Below are 20,868 nucleotides of genomic sequence, written 5' to 3' on the forward strand. Positions count from 1 at the left end.
TAATAGATATAGAATGTTTGGCCTAAAGGATGAAGATAACGTCGCTAAGTTTGAGATATTGCTATTGTTGTTTATCTAAAGCAGCAAATGAGGCACACCATTACAAGATAGATAAAATACTGTTTGTACGCTATAGTTAAGTAAATATGTTAAGTCAATAGTTTATTTGTAGATATGCAGAGAGATATAACTTTATATAAATGCTGCTGAGGAAAGTTTATTTATTCTTGGAGATTGTTGACAGATTCCATTCAATGTATCTACTCTGAGTATCAATAGTAAATAAATTATTCGTATTCACTGAGTGTCAGTGCCAAAATACATCATTAAATGTTCTCGACTTAACTTTTCCATTTCCATTTCATGTTACTTAATACTTCTTCTCTACTACAATATTGTACATTTTAGCAGACTACATTTATTTGAGAGCTCATATTATTGATGCAAAATGTGTGCGTACAGGATGTTTTACTTCTACACTGTGGTATTACTACTTTTACTCAAATATAAGTCTGAGAACTTCTTCCACCGTTGCATATTTCTTCCTGAAATGCATAATAGTGTTATTGAGTGTAAGTTTCATAACGACCAGGCAGCCACAATGCAGTGAGCTCGGTCATCCGTGACGTGTAAACAGACAGGTATCCAGGTAACAGCTTGGGTAATTATTTACATATTTTTCATAGCAGATTAAATGTACACCTTAATGCTAAATAGTTTCCACTGAGATAATGGTACCAAATTGTTAATAGATTAAAATATATTTTTTCAAGGTGTTTCGGTCTTCAGGTACGCCTGACGTCATACCAGGCTTTCCCTCCCCTGTCCCAGGATGTCACAAACGTCTCCCAACGATTTTTTAGAAGGAAGTCCCGCCCTCCAACGTCACCGATTGGCGCAAATGTAACACAGCCGCGTACGCTTCGGTTTGATTGGCTCCACTGGTCGTCAATCAAAAGGCGAGTAGAAGTTGCGGTTAGGCGTCAGGTGAAACTCGCTCCGTAAAAAAAGGGGGAAAAGATAAACTTCTCCTGAACTTCCTGTGAAGTTTTTTTAATGCTATTTATGAACTTATTAACCAAAGGAAACTTTTAATACTAGAAACCAACGCGTCACAAGATGAAGAGCCTCAAGTATCGATTGAAAAAGCACGAAGTTACCATCACAGTAAGTTGTCTTTTTTAATTATTTTCTGTACCGACTAACGTACGTTTGGCGAACATCCTCGCCTCCTACCGCGGAAACTAAACTGTGGCGTTGTGCTTTAACACCGGGGAGGTTGTTGTTTGTAGCCCTCTTGTCCCGAACAGCCACGCTAACCGCAGTCTTGTTCCCACGGCTGTGCGGGGAGGTTGTACGTTTAAGCACCTGCCCCTCCGCCGTGAGAGAGCGTGGATGTGGCCCGACACCGTTTTATTGCCCCGCATCCGTTCAGTTGGTTCACGAAGTGGCCTCTATCAGAAGCAGCTGACGGTGTTGTTGTTGTATTCACGTAACGTGGCGGGGGGCGAGAGTTAACTCATCAAATAAGTGCAGCAAAGAGTCTCTTCCCCGGCTTGTTATCACACACAAAAACAACCGAGAGCTGGAGGTTCAAATGCGGGTTTTTATTGAATGCAGCATCTCCACAACAGATGTGAAACGCTTGCTGCTTATTAGGGAAACTGAGCTAAAACTAATGCATCAAAATACTACAGTAGCGGAAGAAGTACTCCCATCTTTTACTTAAGTACAAATCGTTATACCACAGTGTAGAAATATACGACTAAAAGTTAAGCATAAGTATTCACAAGTGTTGTCATTCAAAATATACTTAATGTACCAAAAGTAAAAGTACATTGTATGTACGTTAGCCCATCTCATTAATAAGTTAATGTTGCACTTGGTAAAGGCTGATTTGAATGACTTAATTTACAGCTGTGAAGCGTAATCCACAATTATACCTTTTTGATTGGATTTTAATATTTTGAAATGATCCAAATCTTTGCCATGCAACTAAATATAAAATAAATCCAGTGGCGTAAAAACTACAATTCATTGTAGTACCTCAAAATGGTTTCGTTACAGTACTTGAATAAAATTACTTTACTACACTGCTAATACAATATTTCTGCAGTAAATAAAACATACTGTAGAAAAGGTGTTGACTTAGCTTTATAATCATTATTTTGTTGCTTTCTGGTTTATACGTTATTTCTCAGAGCCTAAGATGATTTCTTCATATACAAGCCAAATATACATAGTTCACCATCATACATGTCAGAATCAAAAACATGTCAGAGAAAAGAACCAAATCCTCACATTTGAGAAGCTTAAAGCGAAGACTGTATGGCATTTGTGTTCGAAAAATGACTAAATCTATTATGATAATGCTTCCTAATAAATTAATCAGAATAATTTCAGTTCAATAATGACCACAAAGTATATCAACGTCTATCTTAAACCAATTTCTGACCTCAATGAAAGTCAGATTTACTGCATGTTATGTGAGACTAAATTGGTTTTAGCAAGGTGTACCTAATAAACTGACAACTGAGTGTATATCTTATTTCAAGAGAAATGCAGTTATCCTGCCACAAAATACAAAAGACGTTGAAATATGTCATCACAACCTCTCATTTGTATAGAATGTATTGTGGGTAGCCGTCATGGCTCCGTGGATACACCGTAAGTCCCCTGAGGAATGTGACTGTAATTTTGTTGTCAAGATAAGTCTGCATGTGTTACAGACCAGAGTATTGAATGAATAACACAGTATAATCACTTTTCATAATATCCATCAGGTCTATGCTTTGCAGCTCGAGTAACCACACACTAGGCCATAATTTAGTATTCATTCTTTGCTCTCCGGCAACAGCCTATGAACTTTGCTCAATAGACAGTCATTACAATTCTGCACAGTTCTACATGCTGTGGGTGTTTGGCACTGCACTCTGTTTTCAGCTCCTAGCAATTACCATGAGAAAGGCACAGAGCCAGAGAAGCTGTGTGTGTGTGTGTGTGTGTGTGTGTGTGTGTGTGTGTGTGTGTGTGTGTGTGTGTGTGTGTGTGTGTGTGTGTGTGTGTGTGTGTGTGTGTGTGTGTGTGTGTGTGTGTGTGTGTGTGTGTGTGTGGTAAACTATCTAGCCCCTTTTTTTATAAAGGGAGAGAAAAAAGCCCTTTGACAATGAAATGGTATTTTATCCACGATGATGGTTGTCTCACTCCGTCTGTCAGGGGCAGACATTTAAGATTCAACCTTTTTTTTGTCCTACTTTGTCATAGAGGTGCCTCAAAAGCAGGTGGAGGTGGAAACACCCATGACATTTACGCACGTCTGTCTGAGTGATGATTCTATAACATTCCTATTGCATTCCTCTGTGCAGACAGATACTGTATACCATTGGGAAAACCTTTGGCGGTCCTTGTGGATGAACGTTGTAGTGTTTCGTGCTCATTCTACTGCAGCAGGTTTTGACTGTCTGCTCCTTGTAGTCCTGACTCTGGTATTCCCTCACCTCCCCCTCACCTCCCCCCAGCAAACCCCGCAATACTGCCTGCCTCCAGTGGCGTGGCTCCCAGTGGGGACTGGCAGAGCAGCTCTGCTTGATTACATCTGATTGCACTCAGAATCCCACCGTGTGCACTGCAAAAATAGCAAATACTCATGCTGTTGGTCTTGTTTACTCATGTGGGTCATATAGAGGCAGCAATATTCAATTGAGGCAGTTTAATAACCAGTTAATAGTTCCTCACAGTAACTTCAGAAGATGGTACCTCAATGGATGGTAGTCCCTCAAAGACGTACTGTGTCTTAGTTCAGTGTTTTTTGTGCTGCTAAATGTAAAGTCATGGTTATCATTCATTCCATATCAGATCATCACCGTCTGAAACTTTATTTTCATAAAAAAAATACATATATATATATATATATATATTATCAGCAAAGACGCATTAGACTGACAGCATCACATCGTACTGTAATTGTTTTTAGATGCATGCTTTCCTCATTGCAACATATTGTGCGGGAGGTGAACTCATTCACAACTTCCTGGTATGATGACTAATAGTTAAGAAAAAAACCTCAGTGTCTTCCGAGTGGGGATTTTTTAGTATTTGAACAAACTGCCGGTGTGTTCTGGCCTCTTCCACTCCATGTATTATCTTTTCTACCATCTACTAAGTAATAATATATTGATTCACTTATATTTCCTCAACTCAAATGACCCCTAAATTGCCTTCACATAGAAGCCAGGAACTGCCAACTCAGACTTGACGTCTTTTTTTTTTATTGATTTGTCATTATTCATCAATCTGGTTTAACCATTAAATATTAATGAGAACTTATTTCAGCCAAGGAATGCAAACTGAACCATTTAAGGTATCTGCAAAACAAACTCAGTGACCAGAATACATTCCCTCAATACCAGCTGAAGACTAAAGGCAGGCCTAGGTCTTAGTTTTGGCTCAAGGCTCCAGTCTCAGTCATTCTCTTCAGTAGAAAACTGGATTCCAAGGCTTCTCATGACGAGAATGATCACGTAGGCTTATACTTACCATCTGTTCTCAATGGCAGAAAAACAAGGATTTATTAAGTTTTTAAGTTTGACAGACATAAATGTATGACTTGGACTTTAAGTAATTATGAATTAATTTTTCGTTAAATCTGTTTATTTTCACAAGGAATAAATAAAGTGTAGATTCCCACAGCCCAAGGTGACCTCCTCTAATCTCTTGTTTTGTTCGACCAGCACTTTAAAACACAAAGATAGAGCGTTTACAAAACATAAAACAGAGAACGGCAGCAAATCTTCACATTGGAGAAGTTGGAAGCAGATGTTTTTCCCATGATTTTGTCTCACAACAATTAATTGATTATTGAAATAGACGCTGATGTATTTTCAATCAACTTATTGATTAACAATATTCCTTACGTGTTTTTCATTTAGCCATTAAAGGGACAGAGACATTAATATACAACCATCAGTAGCTTTTCATACATGTTGTCAAAGATTTTGGCAATAACATATGTAATCTTTCTATTGACAGACAAATAAGAAAGCAGAAGAACATGTCTAAATAAGGATGTCCTCTGCAAGATTAAGATCAAATGCTCTGGTGGGACCTAACATTTCGCAATCGCCTTAGCTGGCCACAAACCCAGTTTTTCTAAATAAAATATGTTGGATAAAAATGATTCCGCTACAGCAAAACGGAGCAGATAAGAGAGCTCCTGGAGAAAAATACAAAACTGGATTTCCTTGTTAGTTTTGAGATTAGTCTAAGCTGTCACACAGCTTGTTGTCACAGCAAACATCTGCTCTGTAAATTGTCGAACAATACGCTGTGTTTTGTGCGTATTCCCAAAAGACAGTAAAATCAGGCTGATTTCTACAATGAAGGAGGGAAACACTGTAGCTTTCATCCACTCTGCAGCCCACGTGAACCTTCTGAGGAAGGTTCATTGCTAGCCTTGCAAAGGCTTGTTATGTCATCTCACAATGTTTTTCTCATTCTCAAGAGCCTCAGTTGCATTTTGCTCGCTGGAACATGGACAGGCAGTTCTGTCAATGTTCAGCATCCATTTCCGATAAAGTCTTGATTTTGCCTCCTTATTATTTATTGGTAATTTTAAAGTCTGGCTGTATGTGTGTGTGTGTGTGTGTGTGTGTGTGTGTGTATGTGTGTATGTATGTATGGTTGTTTGTTTGTTTGTTTGTTTGTTTGTTTCCCATGCACTCATGGAATACTTGTTTTACCCCTAGTTTAAAAAAAAACTCAACTAAAGACATAAAGTGCCCAAAAATAATTTAGTGAAAATAAATGTACTCAACCTGTATATTTGGATCTTAAGGATGCTCGCAATGCATTTTGGGGCATAACAATGAAGGCAAACATGACTTTGTTTACAATAGAACAACACAACAATATTCATCCTGTAATGTAGTGGAAGTGTACTGACATTTATTTGTTGAGCAAGTCGGCTAAAAAAAAAGTGGACGAAATGATGATTTGTCGAAAAAATATGAATTTCCATAACATAACTTAAATTATCCTTTTTATTTAACTAGAAAGGTCCCATTTTAAATACATCAGTATCTATTCGGCCAGGGAGTCCTTAAGATGGGCAAAATACCCATTTTGGAAATATTGATATAATACGGGGATCCTCCACTAATCAAGCCTGCGATATATTTATTGAGCTCTGAGTATTTTTGGTCCTGGTTTAATGTTTGGATAAAGGTTCAAAGTGTAATGGAAACGATTATCAGGCTAAAATGAAAGTAATACAAAGACACACTCCTTATGAACTGCTGGCATTTGGGTTAATCATCAAAGACATGTTTACTGTGGAGCAAAAAAAAACACTACTTTTTGTCAGTTGACGATAAAGATCTCTGATCAATAACTACGCTTTATGATATTTTATGGTTCTGTTGCTGTAACTTAATGTTTATTTTCCATCCCATCATGTTGTGACATGTTGGGGGAGACAAAGAGCTTGTCAGTATTCTTCTGCAAACACCTCTGATATCTAGTCTGGACAGACTTTAAAGGGCTGAACCCCAAAGCAACTCGGAAGCCTTCGTTGGTGTTGGGTTGAACCCTCACCTGATGAGAAGCTTCCTTCGGCAGACTTAAAAAAGTATAATGAAAGCAGTGAATCAAGGATGAAGCATGCAGTCAAGTATTTGCCACCTCTTCGACAGCTTTGTGCTCCTCTGTTGTTATTAAATAGCACGTGTGACTCACAGCCTTCATGGCAGCAGGGCTGTTTAATATTAAATTTCACCGATTTTAAGTCAATTGTCTGCTTGTCATTATATTTGCCTCAATACGTATTATTATTATTATTATTATTATTATTATCATCCACTTGCATGGTTTCAGGACACAATATTTTGGATTTATAACTCCCTTTCCATTTCTACGGGGAGTTTGCGCCATATTTTCCTGCTTCATTGTGTTCCTGTTCCCACCTTTCCCACCTGTCTTTATGTTGTCTTCGCCCCCAGCAGGCATCCTAAAGTATGAAACCAGAGAGCCGCCCGCACCCTTGAAGTGTTGTTATGGGAGTGGTTTATCATAGCATAGTAGAGCCAGATGAAGTTCAGCTGTATTGTTGGGAAGTCGTAACAAAAGGAGAGTGTGTATAAGGGCTGTGAAAAGGTAACATGATAGTTCCACGCCTGAAAACACACATCACACGATCAGGTCTGATAATGCTGCTAGACACATACGTTATTGCAAAGCCCTTGAATTATAGCTTCCCTGCTTCGCATGTAGGCAGTAGTATAATTTAACATCGCAACAGATGCTAGCACAGCCAACAAGGCCTTTAATTCGCTATCCGTGTTGAATAAAGCACTGAATCCGTAATGGAGGTTTGTGGTCTTCCGCATAAGATTTACGTGATAAAGGCAGAGGACCAATCGGGGCGAGGATGGGTTGTGACTGATGAGACCCAATCAAGAAGCTTGTATGCATCGTTGTTTTCAGGTGTCTCTAAATAGCTTGGGGTTTTCAAACTAAAACAGCTACCAATGCGGGAGCAGTGTGGACGTGAGGCGTAAACGTAGCAAAAGCTACGCGTTTTTAAACAAGTCGGAAGATGCCTATTTCTTTACCACACTGAATCAATACTCTGTGCCTCACTGTGTGGAACTGAATGGTATCATCCCATTATGTGTAAGAAGTCAGCATCAGACTTGACTTAAACATTGTTTAATTCACTAATCCCCCCCCCCCCCCCCCCCCGCCCGAATTCATTCATGAATTCAATTCACATTTCTTATAAACAATAATTTCTTTGATGCAGTAATACATTTTTCAAAACTAAAACAGGAATTACAATTCCAGTTTATAAACCTAGAGCCCTAATCGTAAGTCATAGAAACTTAAACCATTATGAAAGATTCTGTTCCAATGTCCCACTTCCCTGCTATCACATGCTAAGGCTTTTAATATGTGTGATCCACTGCAGCCCTTTGGAGAGCTCTGTGATGGCCCACTGCTGTAATTTCAACCCCAGGAGTGTACACTGCCCCAGTTTTCCTGTAAATCCTATTAGAAAAAGGACAGCAGCATAGGAAAGGATATACAGTGTCTACTATGCGAGTGTTGTCGGACTGTACCAATGTGTGCAGACACAGAGAGTCAGTCTCTTTGACATTCATTGTAAAAATGCTTATTGTACCATATCTATCAGTGTCACACCGATGTCAACTGATGCAGTGATTACATTCCGCCAGTGGTGGGCCGTTGGGGCCTGCTAAGCCTTCTCTACTGGCTTAAAAAGAATCACATTTATAGGTATTTTATATTTTTTTCCCTATTAGCTTATTTTATGATTGCTCATGTCTTGTCTGTTCCTAAGCTATTAAACTAAACAGCTTGCGTAGGTACCAAATCCACTGTATTCCCCTACATGTGAGACTGCTTTCACATCATCAGAGAAATCCCATCTGAACAAGAAGCAGAAGTAGTATTCTCAAATGTTCAGTGTCATAGAAAGATGAGAAGGTTGTTGATTTTTGTAACAATAATAATAATAATCATTCTACCCTGGTGAGGGGACTTGCAGTCTGCTGAACCCCTAAGGAATCCTTCACAAGCCGTTGAGCAGCGTATAAAGCCTTGAGTACCTACTTAACATGATCAAGTAGAAGCCTCCTTCAGCAAGTTTAGGCTCCAACTTGGTAAGAACACCCAGCAGGCGTTCTTACCCCTCCGCTGGTGATGGTGAGAAAGTTTGGGATTTGAAAAAGGAAAAAAAAATGTTTTCCTTTCCTCGCTCATTTCCAAAGTATGTGTGTTGCTGGCTTTTTGGTATAAACTGAATGTTTCATTTGAGTGATTGTTCGGGTCAGATGACAAGGCTTTTCAAATCCTCCTCTTACAAGCGCCTGTCAGACTAAATTGCTGGTCTGCTGTGCTGCTCTGTCAGGAAGACGTTCCAGATATACAATGGAGCAAAAGACTGCTGTCACACATGAACACAAGAGATCACACACTGTACCCAGTTTTTCAAACATTTTCCTATTCATCCACAACAGTGACTTGTATAGTCAGACAATTGCTCTTACGTCATGGCATAGAAGCCCAAGATTTAATTTCTGAAATGGTGTAAAAGGACAACACAAGTATTCTGGGTCATGCCATTTTGTGAGATTCATACCAGTTTGAATCTGTGCTTTTTATGAGTTTATTTTTGCCTTGACTGTCCAAAACCAAACACTTGAATTAAATTAAAGAGAAATTACTAGCTGAGATGGTAAATGATGCTGTCTCAGTATGAACTACTCATTCAATGCACCACTAGTTGCTCATCGAGGCTGCAATGTTAGCTATACTGTGAAATAACATTGGAAAGACATCGTTAGGGTTTATTCCCTTCATTGTTTTTAATCTCGTGTAAGAAATTGACATTTTGGCCAGATGGTAGTGACAGAGAGAAAAGCTTGTTGAGTGTCCAAATTGAAAATGGTTGGTCCTGTAGAGAGCGTGAATGTGCTCAATGAAGCTTGTTTCACACTTCATCCAAGGGGTTAATAGGAGTCCAATAGATCACTCTGTATCGTGCTTTTCTTTTATTCCCTACAATAGCTGTTTATATTCCTTCATTTACTTTGTGATTGGAGCGGTAATGGAAATATTCACCGGGAGACCGTTCCATACTGTCACTGTATTGTGTTTCATTCACTCTGATGAAGTTAGCGGAATTGGTTGCGGCGGAAATGGCTTCGCTAAACGTGTGTCACTGGAAAAGCGAACAGAGCCTCTTTTTTTCCAAATGGCTTATGTTTTATTTACTCTGAAGAAAACAGCAGGGAGCCTACAGCACCCACTCCTTAGTATAAATAGAGTTTTAATGTCATTGCAATCTGGCTGCAACAGTTGATTTAGGTTGTTTCGGGAAATCTTGGCTAGATGACGGGTTTGATGAGCACTTATGTACAAATGTTATAGCCATCTGTAGTACTTGTTTATATATTGTTCAGAACAGAGGGACCAACGGATAGCTCCATTCTGTCAGTTTGTATTTTTCTGAAGAAAAATAAACTGTTGTCTTCCTTGGTGTTCAGCAGGCTTTCCTTGTAGTTTTTATTTGTTCACATTGCTATTTTACTTATATTCACAGTTGGAGGCCAACTCTCAGACAGGATCAGCAGAAGTTTGTTTTAGGCTGGACGCTGTGTTGGCTGAAGAGTAGGTGGTAGCGTGACAGTCTGTGTTTTTAGGATTAAAGTCTGGCTCCATGGGGCAGCCATGAGGTCACCCCAGTAGTGTTACCCGTCTGTGTTCCCATGCAGAGAGGCTCACTCTATGAAAGACCCCAAGTGTGTGTGTGTGTGTGTGTGTGTGTGTGTGTGTGTGGAAGCAATGCATGTCAGTGTTTGTTTGCATCTTGTGCGTTCGTCATGTGGGATTACAGGGGGACCACGCAGTCGGCTGACTGTATATGTGTAGTATACACTGTGTAGGGTTAGTGAGGGCGAGATTACCAATGTTGAGGGAGGTTGTCATGTGAGAGTGGGCTGAGTTTAGTGACTGACTTTGGGTGGGCTGCAGGTGATATCGGACATACACACGCACAGACACACACTCACATGTGTATGTACTGTCAGGCATGCTGAGCAACAGGAGCACAACAATTCTGCTGATGAGACAAACCGCTGTGAAACGGCTCAGACTAAGCTTTATCAAGCTGTGCACCGTGTGTAGTTGTATTTTTCTTTCTCTCTGCAGAATGGACAAGTGCCTCGCCTTCATCAGAAAGTAGAAGTCAGTCAATTTAAAAACTAACAAACACCACTGTAGAATGAGTTAGAATGAGGAACAAGAAGATCAGTGCGGTCGACTGTTAAGTTTCGCTAATTTTATAAAGGGGATGATGTGACTTCTTAGTGTCAAGTTAACCCACTTTGAAGGAATTTTGCGGTGTGGGTTTACAGGAAGACCTGCCTGGTCACAGGAAAGACTGGGTAGAGCGTTTGACTTATCGACGGGGCAAGTCACGACCTGCTCTGTCTCTACCGGATTGTTATCTCTCGCCATGGGAGTTAAGGTGTGTGTTTTTTTTTTTTTTTTAGGAATTTAATACAGCAGCTCATGTGACATTTATTACACTTACACTTTTTTTCTTTCTTAATCCTTATAACATATAAGATTTGGCAGATGTGGTCTTGTGGACCATGTTTACCGATCCGGCGTAACTAAAGGCACACTTAGTGGCCTGTGGTTTATTCGTACCACAGCTCTCAGTTGTTGAGCAACCATTGTTTTAACACATTCCATAGGACTATTGGGAAATACTTTTGTATTTACATGTTTTTTGTGAAGCCTAGTCCATTTGACCAACTCTCCAGGAACATTCCTTGTATGAGCTTGTGCGATGACTCGCAAGTGCCGGCCAAAAAAGCATCACCACCACTATTTAAGCCCAAGTACCAGCATGCCTAAAGAGCTCCTCAGTGAACCAAATATGGCCATCGAAGACCAAAGACTCCTGTGGTAATTTCCCTAATGGTGCCTCATTTTTATTATTATTTTGAAACGACCCTCATTCCTTAACAATATTCCCTTCGGCCATATCAACATTAAAGTACCACCATCACGTGTATAAACACGGGTGGTAGACACACACACATTTCTGTCTCTTTCACCATAATGTGTATTCTCTTACCGTCTCTCATAGCACTGAAAATGCAAATTCTATTTTTTTTTAAAAAAAATTATAGAGTTGCTCTTTTAGAAAATGACCTTGTAATCTAGAGTAGTATTTCTACATTAGTGATCTAAATGGTTCCTGACAAGCTGATTGGAAATCATTTCATAGCCTCATGGCTCTCGTCCGCCCTGCTCTCTTCTTTTATCTCTACTTTGTCAGACCAGCTGCAATAATATCAGCCACACCAGCAGCCGACAGCCAAAGCCCACAACCCCGCTTGTTTTTAATTCTCCTGCCGCGGGACATTGTTGTTTCAATGATGGCTATTAAAATATGTCGGGTTAGCTGCTGACATTTCAGAGGAAATTAGTATTTTAACCCGATACATAACAGTTACAGAGCTGTTGCCTTCAAAATTATGTTTGGATGTTTTTGAATTAATTCCTTAATTTTAAAAATGCTTCTAGCTTAATGCTAATGACAGAGTGCTAACATGCTCAGTTTGGGCAACAGTAACATGCTGGAGTTTAGCCGGTCGAATGTTGACCATCTTAATTTCATCAAACATCTAATGTTTATTTATTGATTCTGGGTTTCTTTGTCATTTCCTGTATATGTTTACTGTTCATTGTATTGGTTATTATTCTTTCTTATTTGTAATGTTACATGTTCCAAATAAATCTGATCTGATTTTTTTTTTTTTTTTTTTTTTTTTTTTAAACTTACCAGCATTCTTTAATAAGCTTTAAAGATCTGAAAAGCACATCCGTGATACATCATAATGCTCCAAATCCATTTGGGATAAAGGCAATAGAAATGAAAAAGCATTACCGTAAGAGGGGTTTTGTCCAGATTCAATAATAGTTAGCGCTATCTCACATCAATACAACTGTTGTATTTCTAAAACTATCTTTCAGAAACTATATCATGGCCTTCTTGTTTTCCATGAGCTTTCCTGGGGAGTTAGCAGGGTCAAAGTTCACAGGGTTTGGGCAACTGGAAAGCTGCCCCGCCAGCGGGTGTCGGAAGTAGGAGAAAATAGCGAGGAAAGGCTTTGCCCTCTGGGTCATAAGTCATCTAAAATAGTGTGACCCAGCAGCTGGGCCAACTATTCTCCATTTTCAATCTCTGGGCAACACAAGATATCTTAAGGGGGTCGCCTGGAAACTCCCCCTAATCCACTTTACACATTGGTTTTATTGTGTTTTAAACAGGCTCAGGCTTAACTCAAATATCATAAAACAGACCTTTGGTATTAGTTTTTATCAGTTTTTAAGGGCAGCCTGCTCTTTCTCTACTTCTTTGAAATCAATCTTACTTTAGTGTGAGAAATATTCAATGCTTTTAGAAGTCTGGACTCTTTAATTGGCAGCAGACTTCTATCGTTCTGATTAAGCGACAGCATGAAATAATTGGTCACACTGGGGGTGATTGAGATTGTTCGTAGTACAGAGACTCCATTCTGGTGCAATCAGTGACTGTGTGCTCTATATACACTGCCTAGCCCAAAAAAGGTCACACACACACTTATATTTCGTTGAACCGCCTTCAGCTTTGATTACGGCACACATTCGCCGTGGCATTGTTTCAATAAGCTTCTGCAATGTCACAAGATTTATAGTGCAGCAACCCCAGATCATAGCACTGCCCACAGGCTTGTACAGTAGTCGGCAGTTTACTTGCAATACAATAAATGCAATGCTTTTTTATAGGCGCTTGTCACATAATGGATGCTTGTTTGTAATATTGCTCCCATTTGTCATGTTGTCATATGTTTGTATTACTAATGCAATACGAGTTGGATTTAAAGCCATGAAACCTTTTGTACAGGTTTCTGTTGTAGGTTACTCTTGAAAATGATGACAAATGCCGGTTTGGCTAGTTTGCGTAAAAGCAAATCGGTTTCAGCTGAGACACCTGGCCAGACCAGAAAAACATAAATCAACCCAACTCTATTCATCAGAAACATTGGCTTCAAACCCTTTTGATATCATGAAGTGGTTTGACTACTGAAGTAATGACAATGCAGAGAGACAAAGGGATTACCTTTTTGTATAGAAAGTGTCAACAGTGACGCTGTCACCCTTTGCTCTGTGTCCAGGATATCAATAGACTTTCATAAATTCAACCTGCTATTTTTCTGTACACCACCAGAGGGCGTATCTGTCTGTCTGTCCTGCTGCATCCAATCCATATTCTGCCCAGCAAGAGTGGTCCTGTGTTTAGCAGATATGCAGCGAGTGTCTCGTGTACATACCAAAAACAGAGCGCCTCTTTTCCTCTTGACACCTGGCCTGAACCATCAGCGGGGTTCTTGGCCTTATTCAGGAGGGGCTTTCCATCGGAAGCATGAGTTTACCTGTCCCATAACGACAGATCGACTGCCAGCGTGCCACATCTCTGCCCCCTGAGGTTTCTTTGGAAAGAGGGGAGGGGGAGAGAACGCTGCGGTTTCAAGTGTTTCCCGCTGAGGAATGAAATATGATTTTTATAGGCAATCAGGATACACGTCTGACTCCCATAACTTCACTATATTTCTGTGGCTGAAAGCTCAAGTCACTGAGATATTCACACGGTATGCAATTGCAATGTCACAAACAGTTATCTCTGGGGATAAATGGTGAATAAATACAAACGGATGATTGGTGTCATGTTTGGGCCTCTTCATAAACTAGAAGGACTGTAAAGAGGTTATGCTTAGTATTGAAACGTGGTATGGGTCGTCAGTTGGTTTTAACTGATTTCCATTATTTGATTTGTGGTATTAGAATGTTTTACCAGTACATCATACATTAACGTAGTTTTTCAGTGAAAATGTTAATTATGATATATTGTATACATATATACGTTTCATTTTTTCATGATGTAATACGTGCAAAATTTGTATCATTAAGATTCAGTTGTACTTTCATTGCTGATTAGCAAATATTACCATATTAATACAGTAAAGTAAGTTGGTGGACATGGAAAAGAAACATTTGCATGTAAGCAAGCTGTGGTTAGCATTTAGCTCAAAGCACTATTATATCTATGTACAGAGCGTGGCTGCAGGCTATCAATCGTCTCTCGTTAAACAGGTATTATCGCTTGTATTGCCTCACTATCTCACACTGGGAACACGGGTGAACTCTGTTAAGAGGCTCACAGATGTTCACATACAGTAAAAGTTATCTGCCGTGTTCTGCACCTGATTTCATAGTTTTCAGTAGTAGCAGCAGTAGCTCCTACAGTAGTAGTAGGAGCGAAGGATACAAATGGCAGGATGTGACTTGAATTAGATAGTAGTAGCATGCGTTGTCATTTGATTTTAAGACTTGCTGAAACCTCATATTGAAGAGCTTCAGATTTTTTTTATGCACGTTTGTTCACAGGAGCTGTTTTTTCTCCTCTTTTAACTAAGAAGGCATTCCTTAATAGCTATTATAAACAAAATCAGTTCTGCAAAACCAATAACATAACTTGTCCTCCAGGCAACTTGGGTTTCATCCCTAATTTAAAATACTAATAGATTAGAAAATGTAAATCTCTGTACTTCCAGATAGCTATCCACTTTGCCCCTAAAATGTCAAAGGTTTACATTTCATGACATAACGTCTCTTCACAGATGTCTACTGCGATCACGATCATCCCCATAATCACAATCCTATAAAACCACTCGAGTATCTGCAAGTTTGGCATCTGACACCACTATCACTTGACATATTGGCATACAGCTTTATGTTTTGGTCTTGGCTTTGGTCTGTTATCAGATGACCAGTTAGATATTTCCTGCTCATGATTTCATCTGTGAGGACACGGGAGACCCATTAGTCCTGCAGGGGGCCGAGAGAGAGGCAGGAAACCGAGGTGTTGGAAAGAATTACAGTCTGGAGACAGTGATGGAAAAGCCAAAATGAAGATGACAACAGCCTCCATCTGACACCCAGAATAATCTGTGTGGACAGGTAGAAGCCTGACTGGCTCGTCCGCTGTTTTGTCCTCAAGGTCACTGTGTTTAAATAGAAGCTTTAGGTAATGTGTTTGTTTCAGTTGCACGCAACAAGGGTTGAATATCGTTTCAGCAACAACATCCCAGTGAACGATGCATTCGGGGGACGCGAGCAGTTCAAAACACTTTGTGTCCTTTTCGCCTCTTGGTGCACAAATTTAAGAATATTACAGAATATTATAAGGTAACTCTTTATGTTGCCCTTCTGTGGTTTGCTTCAACGGATGGAAATGGTAGTCGGCTAGTCGGTCCACCACTTGGAAAATGTAAAATCGGATGGATACAGGTATTTTTTTTCCCTTTTTTTTTTTCTTCTTTTTTTTTAAAGGATGAATCATAATTTAGTAACCCCATAAATTTTCATCATCAATTCTTTGGTTTATAACCAAATACTCACAATCAACGCCATTTCCCTTAACCTCAGCTGTACTTTTTGTTTGCTGCAAATTAAGAAATCATAGCAAGATAACACACTGAACAGTGGCGTTGATCATTTGAAACATTGTGCTGTTTCTGCTACATGCACTTAGTAGGTATTCGTACCTACTACTCATGAGTTGTCATTGTGACCATGTTAGCATGCAGACGTTGGTGTTTGGTTAAAGCCTCACAGAGCTGCTAGAATTACTGTAGACTTTTCGTCTCCTACTGCTGACCTCTAAGGGAATCCTGACACTGCGTGGGATCAGATGCACCTCGACTGACGACTCACGATCATTATCTGTGTCATTTGTTCAGCGCACGATCAAATGAAAACCTGCAAAAAAAAAACATGTCATGCTACTTCTGGTGCAATATTTAGATTTTAATTAAAATTATTTTTACCAAATAATTACAATTTTCCTTTTAATCTTTATATGTACTGCTTAAGAAATCTCTAAAAACAAATAAATACAATAAAATGTTCCCCCCAATATCTTTTATCCGTAACCACACCACGCCTCAGATCACATGTCGTTGAGCTCAGACATTTAAAAATAACCATTTCACACATTCATATGCTTGACTTCGTCGTCACCATTCCATCGTATGAAAGTAAAGCAGGGACATAACATTGACATCATATTCACGACATGATATGAAACTAGATATTGTCATGCGCTCTCTCGTCGTCATCTTCATACCAGGTTTTAAAGGCAGCAGTCAAGTGATTCAAGTTTAGGTCATTTCACTGCTCTGGGTGGAAAGAAAATGGGCATCATATTCCATAAAACCTTTAACTTTTGAAATGAAGAAGGCACCAACAATTAAAATTCCTTTTTTAAAACGTCAAACCATACTTATAAAACCAATCATGTAAGTAGTCAGTAAGTGAGTGACTAATGCAGCAGCAATTTTAACTTGCTAACCGCCTCTATCATTAACTAGTACATTAACAGATTCACACAAACACACACACACACACACACACACACACACACACACACACTAGCACGCCCATGTACGATATTTACGTGACCAGTTTGCTGCGTGGCCGTGTGCCATTTTGGCGCCTTTGTCTCTATGCTAGGCTGAGCAGCTTTCGTAAGTTGACACCTACTTCTTCATATGACATGTCATGCGGAGGAGGTTATTTTGCATGTTTGTGGATATCAGTGCCGCTCTGTTAACGCCAGTCTGGCAGTGGGCAGTAACACGAGGCCACAAGGAGCTGAGTGTGTAAATTAAACGGGTCCTTAGGTTGCTGTCCTTAAGTTGTTTTAAAAAAAAAACTAATAACAGCGAAGCTTCAAGCTTGTTTTCGTGCAGTTTAAAAAAAACATTTTTTTTTTTTTTTTGTGAGTGAAGAGGCAGTGTAGTTTTGGTTGGGGCTGCAGTCCCAGGTAGTTGGTTGTAAAAAGGCTGACATCTAACCCCGCCACCGTGCAGCTCGGTTAAGGGGGCTTTGGAGCGACACCACCCTCTTTAGATGGATGGGTTAACAGCAGCTCTGTGGCCAGTAGTGTCCTGTGAGGGGTCAGTGCCAAGACCACTTCAAATGTGCAAACCATAATCCCCCTCTGACATTAATATTTTCAGATGGAGGCAAGCGGGGGAGCATGGTGGGGGGTGGCGGTGTAAGCAAGGTCTTTTTGGCTGGCCTTGTTTCATGCTGGTAGTGGTGATAGACGCTAAAGCCATTACTCACAGTGCAGGCATGTCCAGAATGTATTCTTAGCCCCTGTCTTCCTATCAGTCACTACAGAAAGGTTGGAGGGTCAAAAAATAAAGAGGTAACCAGTCTACAGCGCTGTCTGCACCAAGGCTGTTTACCAGGGAGGGGGTGATATTTTAAACCTGGGAGAGCTCACATATTTACCCCGCTGAGCCGGAGCGACCTGCCATTTGGTGGGGTGAAGACGCCGGCGACCACTGATAGAGGAGAGAAGAAGCGAAGAGAGAAGCTCTTTAGTTACAACTTGTTCAGCAAGTAGCTTGCAGCTTTTTTAGATAGGGGGAAAAACAACCCAGAGAAGAAGAGGAAGAACATCAAAACAGAAGGAGACTAAGCTGAACAGAAGGTTGGAGGATAAAGGCGAGACTAGAGGGGGAGGCACTTGGGGGAGGCGAGCGGTAGCCAGGCTGAGCTGACTTTACCCCCGAGGAGGAGTTGCAGTTGCCGGCCAGGGCAGGTCCCAGGGCTGGCAGGGCTGGTCCTACTGCTTCTCCACCTCCGTTCCTTCCTTCCTCTTACTCCTCCTTCTCCTCCCTTTAACAATCAACTAAACTGCTGTGCAGTGATGAACTTACGGGCTGAGCCTGTGAGCAACACAGGAATGCTGAGAAAATCCAGCCAAATAAGCTCCTCTGCCTCAAGTGAGGGAAACTCGACAGGTTGAGCCGTCCATAAGAGGACCACCACTACAGTATAGACTGTCGCCCTTCTGTCGTCTCATCCCTTTTTGTTGTTGCACTCACTGGTTGAGTGCACCGGGAGACTGAGGGGATTTTTTTTCTTTTCTACACTTTTTTTCTCAGCTTTTGTTTTTTGTAAAACCGGAACCGTGGCAGCCTTTTCAGTAGCACGGTGCAAGGACCAGCTCCACTCACCAAAGATGAGCCGCTGGCTGAAATGCACCTCCATGCACTTTGTAGGTATTCATTGGTTTCAGTTTGTCACCACAGTCTGTTTGTATAGTTACTGTTCTGTTCGTGTGCTTTCGTCTACAAATTGAGTTCCCTGAAAGTTGTGATTTTAAAGTGGCAGTAAAGGAAATCTTGATGTAAATTGGGAGAATTATCAATTGAGTGGCTCATTAAACGATTCACAACTGCAGTATAGTATCTATGATGTTGTCAAAATGATATATGTATGGCTTCAATATGCTGCTATTGTGTAGTTGTAGTGCATTGCTGATGTGTACATACACATTACTTGTGTTTGAAACTCAGTTAAGGTTATACCGTGTGCTCGTGTTCCCTGTTCATTGTTGACCTCCAGTATAAAACACGCCACTTAAAGTGTGCTTCCCCGAAGCCTTAACAGTCCTCTGTTCCCATGCTTTGTAGCTATCACTCATGAGGGGGTGGGGTTAGTGAAACTGCAGCACAGCACATTCTTGGCACATTCTGCCTTAACTTCTATTCTATTATTGTACTACAAAAGGACAAACTACATTGCCAGTGTGTCATATGCAATTGTCCCTGTTGCCTTTTATTTGTCAGCTAGAAGAACTGAAAACTACATTGTATGCATTACACACTACTTGTAAACTAAGAAGGTCTTAAATAAGTGTTTAGCTATTTGTTTATTTTGGTAAATACTGTCAAACATCCTGCATGTCTGAAAGTTCCCCATCTTTATTGTCAGAACACAGACTGGAACAAGTATGATGACCGGCTGATGAAGGCCGTGGAGCGGAGCGAGGTGGACAAGGTAGCTGCCGTTCTCAGCAAGAAGGGCATCATCCCCACCAAGCTCGACGTGGAAGGACGCTCGGCGTGAGTAAACATAACATCCAACCTAACATCATATTCACTGTGTTAATATTTTATTCTTAAAGTGCTAAGCATCACGCATTTCAGACATTGTTGTGGTTTCACAAACACACATTCCCAACCCTGTTTCCCAGATAAAGCATCTATTGATGGGAATTTCTGCACAATTAAGTCACAAATAGTTGTTTCTAATGCCTCCAAGTCTCCTTGCATGACCCAATATTTCTCACAACCATAGTAATCCTGTCGAAACCTTCCCACAGCTGCCCCGTGTATGCATTTTCAGTTGCATATTCTTCCTAAGAGTCCATTTATATATCCAGAAATGTCTGTTTTAGTGTCCATCTGACTGGAGGTCATAGTGGGAGTTGGTACAAGAAATGTTTGTGGCCACTGAAGGACTGACCACATTGGCTCGAGGCTGTTTATGTAGTCGCCACAGGAAATGACTCCCTGTAAATTCAGATCAGAGCCACTGTGGTGCTTGCGAGACAAACTAATACATTTTGCCCCAGATGCAGGCTACTATCAAGATCAGTTGACATCATGTTTTGTTTGTTTTTCAGTTGGAACCTCAGGTTTTGGTTGTTTTTGTTTAGCAAAGAGCTGGATTTCCACCCTTGACAAGGGTTCATTCGAAAGACTGAAAGATAGGACAGGAAGTAAATGGGAATATGCAAAGGGAAAAGTAGGTCAACGCAACTGAAACATGTACAAGGAGTTGCTTTTGCTGTTGCACGACCACAGATATTTCAGGTTTTGCACACACAGATCTTTTTGTTTTGGTCCGTAATGGCATAATGGAAAACAATGCATTGAGCTGTTTATAAAAGCAGGTACTTTAGTTTTTATTGCTAACTGTAACCAGATTCCAACACCAGCATTTTGGGAGGCCCGGCGCCCTCAGTTTAATCCTAGATATATGAAGAAGTCTCTGGTTTCTGGCTAGTGCTTCAGGTTTATTTTGATAAAGGCTTTGTTAAGGCATAATACTATGGAGCCACAAATCCCAGCAGCAAAGGTGCCGAGTATTTTCAGCAGTGTGTGAAATTCTCTAATGGCACCATTGCACAGACCAACGATTTTGTACATGCATGCTTGTAAATAAGCGTAATTACGCACACAACCTGATAAATGCCTGGTCTCATAATAAGGTGCTAGAATTTGCCCAGTGACTGCAGAGGTTGTTGTTCACAAACGCAGTCCCGCTCATCATTCGGTGTTCCCCTGCAAGCCGGACGGACCACAGCTGGTTCGCTATAAAATCAACACATTGAACATTTATAGAAACGGGTCACGCTTTTGCTGGTGT

At 40.4% G+C, this 20,868-nt stretch overlaps 1 protein-coding gene across 1 annotated transcript in view; it reads left to right on the top strand.

Moving 5' to 3' along the window:
- The first annotated feature begins 969 nt into the window (after positions 1 to 969).
- uacab (uveal autoantigen with coiled-coil domains and ankyrin repeats b) overlaps positions 970 to 20,868 on the top strand; it is a 39,210-nt gene continuing 19,311 nt past the window's right edge. Inside the window, exons 1-2 of the mRNA XM_068571085.1 lie at positions 970 to 1,167; positions 19,429 to 19,559. Coding sequence (XP_068427186.1) covers positions 1,120 to 1,167; positions 19,429 to 19,559 — 179 coding nt within the window. The 5' untranslated portion in view covers positions 970 to 1,119. The remainder of the gene's footprint in view (positions 1,168 to 19,428; positions 19,560 to 20,868) is intronic.

The sequence above is a fragment of the Clinocottus analis genome, unplaced genomic scaffold, assembly GCF_023055335.1.
Source record: "Clinocottus analis isolate CAN_PGR_092001 unplaced genomic scaffold, fCliAna1.0.p SCAF_1, whole genome shotgun sequence".
Lineage (NCBI taxonomy): Eukaryota > Metazoa > Chordata > Actinopteri > Perciformes > Cottidae > Clinocottus > Clinocottus analis.